The sequence below is a fragment of the Gavialis gangeticus genome, unplaced genomic scaffold, assembly GCF_001723915.1.
Source record: "Gavialis gangeticus isolate Ggan-Ray unplaced genomic scaffold, GavGan_comp1, whole genome shotgun sequence".
NCBI classification, from domain to species: Eukaryota; Metazoa; Chordata; order Crocodylia; family Gavialidae; genus Gavialis; species Gavialis gangeticus.
The window spans coordinates 2628278-2634726 of NW_017729016.1; the positions used below are offsets into that span (position 1 = coordinate 2628278).

The window sequence follows — 6449 nt, forward strand, 5'->3', positions numbered from 1 at the left end:
CAAAAAAAATCCCCACCCCATACCATCGTGACAACCTTTCACTTCGGGTTGGCTGGGAGGTCGTTGGGCATGACTGACGGAGTCATAATCACAGCACCTGGATCCTCTCCGGGAAAGGGATAGCAAACAACTTTGCCAAACCGTGCCAAGAAGCGCGTGTAGCTGACGATTCATACTTACTATTATAAGCAATATAAAATATATAAAATTGTAAAAAGAATGTGCATCCATAACATAATACATGATGTCAACCCATCCTTCCAGGGTTATAACCTAGGGAAGACAAAGAAGAGAAAGGGGGTGGGGGGGGGGAACAAAAAAGAACAAGAGTTACAATCTGGAGGAAAGTTAGCAAACGTCAAACTTGCACTAATGCCTGTTACTCATCAGACTGAAAAGTCTGTCGGGACTCTTCCAGATCTGCAATGCTGCTTTTCTCCTTGGCTCAGTTTGCAGGGAGCGCTATGCAAGTGGCCAAAATATCGGCCTGACACTTCTGAAGGAATCTCGAAGGATTCAAACCCATCCGACTGCACAATAAAACCCGCCGAGCGCTGGTTCAGAGCCAGTGCAATGCACAACTTAAAGCACCTCCTTGCTCTCCAGCCAGGGCTCTCAAGCCCACCTTGGTCTCTGAGCCCTTGAACACTTTGAATGCAAAACTCAAGTTTTAATGTTTTGCTGATTTTTTATTCCAACTTGACTCCTTGTAATTTCCAGGCCGGGGCTTATAATGTTAAAATTGCATTATTGGCCTGGCTGTGGCAAACTCTTTGAATGGAAGAAAGTTACTTTAATTAAACAGCGAATCGATTACATACTCGTGTTTTCTATCTTCCTTTCCCTAGAAAAGGAGCCGAGGATTTAATTAACACCAAACTGGCTGTGTGCAGAACAAAGCCAAAGCCACAATTCAAGCGTAATTCAAGCTTTTATTTAGTTAAAAAGCAGCCTAAGAGGCATTGCATCATTTTGTTGCCAGCGCTGGGGAGAGCCCGGCACAGTGCAATGGCAGCAAAAGCAGTACTTTTGATTCAGAAATCACATGTCCTGGCACAAACTTAGTCACTGGGCCATATTCTGGCCTTGCTTAACCCCTGTGTTGACCCAAAACAGCTCCGTTGGCTTGAGTCACCCAACTGCAGTGCTGTAAAGGGAGATGACCGATTTCCAGGTGGTTACCTGGACGTGAATGAGAAGAGACTCAAACCTCATGGCCAATCTGTCCGGAGGTTATCAAAGAGCAAACCTACAAAGTGCTGGTTATATTTATTGACAGCCACTGAGCCAGGCGGGTTTCTTTGACACGAGTTGCAATGGGAATTGCAGCACTGGCCTGTAAATGGGAGATCTGAACATACAAGGGATGTGAGCATATGTCCTTTGTTCTTCCTTTCCGTGGTTTTCTGATGGGGCTGAAGTCAGCACGGATCTTGGCAATCGGATTTCGGCTGCGGTTGGCAGCCGCTCAACACTGGTATCAAGAATCACCCTGAACCTGGGTGAACAGAAAGTGTCTCGCGGTGCTGCACCATCGCTCAGTCTTGCATTATGCATGAGCTGGAAGAGAGATCATTTAGAGACGCAGAAACCAACACGTACCTCAATCCCCGCCCTCTTGCTTCAATCGCTGGCAGCCGGGAACGACTTCAGGTCCATGGCGTACACCCAACCAGGCCCGGGAACCTGGCATTGTCGGCCTGGAGTTGAATGAGGCTGACGTGTGCACGGACCAAGACTCGTTTCATCCAAATTCCTGGCGTGCGCACACGAGGCAGACAACCATCGCTTGCACTAATTGCTCGCGCTGTTTCGCACTGCAGCCGAGATCGAGTTGGCCGGTGGCTTGGTGCGAAATCGAATGGCTGCCGGCTACCCAAGAAATCAGGCTCCTTAGCGCTGCTCAAAGTTGCATTTCATCCCCCCGCCGCCCCCATCTCTCCCTCCGTAGCTGGGTCTTTGGGAGTTGTGCTGTAACAGCTGCGGTAACAGGTGCTCCATCCATTTCTACTTGGTGATGAAAAATGAGCCCGGGGACCCGAAACATATTGGAGATACCTCCTGGAATTGGCGTCTGGCCGGCAAACATCAAATCGAATGTAGCAGCATGATTAAATGGCAGGGGCCTCTCTGTGAAAGGAGTTACCTGAAGGCTGGTTCTGGAGGCGCTCTGCTTGAGAAACAGCTGCCGCAGCTCGGGAGATAGGAGGGGACTGCATATTAATAGATGAGTTTTTTCCCTCTCCTTGTGGATGAGATATCTTCTTCGACCCGTATCAATCGATCCACGGGATTTATCCGCCAGAGGGCTACAGGCGTTCACTCCGACGTAATTAAAACTTGCATTATTGACTTGTGTGCAAGACAAAGCAATGCAGAAAGCAGCTCGCCTGGTCTCCCCTGTCTCCTGAGATGCCAGCAGCTCTTTGTGAGCTCATCCTTAGGAGGACACGCAACGTAAAATGCAGAAATACCCAATTGCTTGGATGGAAAACAAGCATCTATCCATTTACGGGCTGTCTTATTATTATAGAAGGCCCCTTCTTATGGACCCCAAGACTATATAAAAGGTCTCAAGGTGAGTTTAAATACAATTTTTAGCTCTTTTAAGAACCCTCTCTGTACTGCCAGAGCAGGATCTGGATGTCAAACAGGATCAAGCCTTGCAAATCTGGTCCATTATTGACTTAGATAAAAAAACAAGTTGTAGTTATGGACCCAACTGGCATCATCTCCTTCTCCTATCATGGGACTGCTCTTGATAGGCTGAACTGCAGGAGAGCCGAGTTTGACCCCGCGCCTATACTCTCAGACCCAAAATATTTGGCTGCATGGCCAAGAACAGTCTGCATCCTCCTTCGCATTTTAAACGCCTTTCAACACTCTGATTACTCGCCCCTTTGAGCTCCCAGAGGGTAATAATCACCTCCTTTCCTAAATGGAAATGACTTCTCTCCCATTTCCAGCCTCCAATTTGATTAACTCAGTTGTCAGCAGTCCCAACATTTGGTCCTCCAAGCCCCTTTCCGAATGCCTTGCAAGGACCCAAAACACCTTTCCGGTGCTTTTCAATCTCGGTAATCCATTTGCCATAATTAAATTCAGTTCAAGTCAGAGTCATCTGCAGGCGGACATATTAAAGAGCCCCTCCAAACGCACCAGTTCAAAGCCTCCAATAAATGCAACATGCAATTATTTATCAACAGAGCTAAGGCGGCAGGGAACACATTTTCTAATTCTCCCCTGATGAAAGAGATTTCGGAGATATGTGGCAAACTCCATCCGGCAGCTGGAGGGAAAGGGCTGAAAGATTCAATTATGATGATTGGCAAGCTGGTCCTTCAGGGTGCTGCCAATGGCAATAATAAGCCGGAGATGCACAGGGATAGGGAAGTCAGTCCCTGTAGTGTTGGGAAGGGAGTTTGGCTTAGGGTGGTGCTTTCACGCTAGTCCAGGGGTGGGCAAACTGTGGCCCGCAGGCCGGATGCAGCCCGCCAGGCCATTCTATCCTAAAAAACTTAGAAAATTAATATTTATCTGCCCCTGGCTGCCTGTCATGCGGCCCTCGATGGCTTGTCAAAACTCGGCAAGTGGCCCTCCGCCCAAAATAATTGCCCGCCCCTGTGCTAGCCCCTTGAAAGCCCTATAGGGCAGTCAGCAAGTCCTGCATCCCATGCCCATTCTCTGAAGGTATTGAACAGTCCCCTGAACTCTCCTATGTATGTTTTCAGCCAGGTAAAAGACGGGTGAAACCCATCCAATTATCATTAATATCCAAAGGGATGAGTGCTAAGCTTCCTCTTACACTGGGGATTTGCAGCATATGGATTCTCCCTTGCATCGGGCAAAGGCTTGATTCAAGGTTCAATGGGAACGCATGCTTTGACATCACCGAGCCTAGGATTGGGCCCCGTATCCAAAGTTACCAATGGGACAGACGGGAGGATGACTTACCCTGGGATAATATGAGATGGGGCCTCACCACATGGCAGCCGCTCTGACACAACTGCCGAGGTGCAGGCTCCTGCCCCGCGCGAAGCAGAAGCTGAAATGCAGCAGCTTAGACATTAGATAAAGGGGGAAGTTAGTTACTCCTTTAATTGCTGTGATGCTGCTTTTCCTGCTATATTTAGTGTAGAAACCCTAAGTTGCTCTTCTGATTTATCGCAGCATAAGCAAGAGCAGAATCAGGCCGGGTGTGCAAATTCAATCCGAATCAATTTAACACGTTCCCACCAGAATCACAAAGGAGATGCAGATGAAAGCCGGTGGCAGCTAACTCAGACATCCTTACTGTACAGCGGGAGGCTGGCAGCTGACATTGTGCTTTTTCCACCTTAATCCCCATCTCTCAACCTCTTTTTGGCATTATTTCTTTCCCTGCGTCTACAAGTTTTCCCCATAAAATCATTGTTCCTGGGCTTGGCTAAAATGTGTACTGAGACTTGGCTTTAGCCCAGTCCTAGATCAGGTTCTTCTTCTTTTTTGGTGTCAGTTTTTAGAGAGAGGAAAAATAATAACTTCCCCCTCTTCCCCCCCAACCCTACTTTAATTAGGAAAGTCAATGTTACCTCTGAAACACTTGATTCTTTTTCTGTATATTATAAAAGTACTAATGGTGAGTGCCAGATGGACTGTTACAGATAGAAATCAACCTCGAGATCCTGCTAATCAACGGAGGAAAATTTGGAAAATTGCTTTGTGAAATGAAGCTTAAAAGGTGATAAGAACCAAGCCTGTGGCATGCGAAATTGTAGCCTTATCCCTGATGCCAGACCTTTGCACGCAGGGAGATTTGGTTTCTGCGAACACTTGAACTAACCTGACCGGCAGAGGCACCCTCACTAAGTCTGGGGACAAAAAACCACCCCAACGTCGCTTCATGGACGGATCAGGGAACTAAAAGCATGAACTGCTGACTTCCAGTCCCAGCTCTGACATCTTGGTTAAGTCTTTTGGCTTATTCCCTTCAAAAGTTTAGGATCCAATTCAACACAGCACTTAAGCATGAATTTGCTTCGCCGAACGCAGGGTTGCCTGCCAAATATTTTAAAGCCTTTGAGATCTCGGTATGAAAGGTCCATTTGTACTGATATATCTGTATCTCCACCTTGCGCGTACATCATCATCTCGGTGCCAGCCATATCCTTTGCAAGCACGACGGATCTGATCTGGATCAAGATCCATCACGCTGAATTGGACAGTGGGTCTCGACCTGCGATGTTTTTCGCTTATCTTTCAACTTGGCTGGCCCGGGTAGGAGGATCCTGTAAACCCTGTCAAGGCAAGTTCCGATGATATCGTAAACCTGGGGAGCTCGTTAATTAGCGTGGTGCTCTCACTAAGTTTACAAGGCCTTCAATATGCCGTTTGGAAGGCCTTTTATCTATGTCGCTTGCCCTTTCATGGGCATATTGATTTGGCTAACGAGCTCTGACCAATGAATAATGGAGTATTACTTTTCCTATGCAGACCGCTTGGCAGCTAATCAAATCACTAACTATATTTTTCAAGTCCATTTCATAATTTTAATTATTTCCTCATGACACAAGCTGTTAAGTAACCTCTCCGGTCAGAAAAACAGGTTTTATTACTTTCTGAGTAATATCTTTTGCATAGATGTCTCTCCTTTCGCATTGGGGCCCGTCTCGCTTTGCAAAGCGCTTTTAACCTTGCCTTTACAACTGGCGAGTCTTGCAAAGTGTGGATCCGCTATGGAAAGTCAGGCTGCCAAAAGCAATCATTGCACAGCCTTGTGTTTAGTCTCTTGCACTGACACAAGTGCAAAGCTGCGCTGTTTATGAGCAAATGCACACGGCTCTCCTGGATCCAGCCGTTAGGGTGCCAGCCCATGCTGGGATCCAACAGGCAACTGGGTTTTTTCCTTCTCACATCATCACCAGAGCCTTGCCCGTGATCACGCTGCACGGTTATTAGCTGGGCAGCCCAGTAACACTCAACTACCCCTCCGATGTGTTTAGTTTACTGCGAGAGTCAGCGATAAGTCTGGGGAATGCGCAAGGATCAAAGAATACGGATAAGAAGTAGGCTGCCGATAGGGTGGTCTGCCCTTGAACGGGGGGATGTCAAAAATGTTTGACTGCTGGCATGAATGTCGCGTGGGAAAGGAAAGAAGGAATGTCAGGGGTATTTGATCTGATTTTAGTGGAGTCCTGGAAAGCCCCATTTCACTGGGGAAAAGAAGGAAGGCAGTTAACATGGGATTTGAAAGTCCAATTCAAAGTCCATTTCTGGCAATGGGTTAAAAAATGCTATCGGCTTCAATAGGTTAAGTCTCCTTCTAGCTACCGGCCCTAAACAGGACTACTATCTGCTGTATATTGGCAGTTAACAGCATCACCCCTCTAGCTGTAAGTGTAGGTGCCTCTGTAGGTATACACACACACACACACACACACACACACACACACACACACACACACACACAC

At 47.2% G+C, this 6449-nt stretch overlaps 1 protein-coding gene across 5 annotated transcripts in view; it reads right to left on the reverse strand.

Moving 5' to 3' along the window:
* CACNA1H (calcium voltage-gated channel subunit alpha1 H) overlaps positions 1 to 6449 on the reverse strand; it is a 605989-nt gene that overhangs the window by 169566 nt on the left and 429974 nt on the right. For all 5 annotated transcript variants that reach the window (XM_019512700.1, XM_019512698.1, XM_019512699.1 and 2 more), the window contains exon 7: positions 181 to 273. In XM_019512700.1, the coding sequence (XP_019368245.1) occupies positions 181 to 273 (93 nt within the window). The remainder of the gene's footprint in view (positions 1 to 180; positions 274 to 6449) is intronic.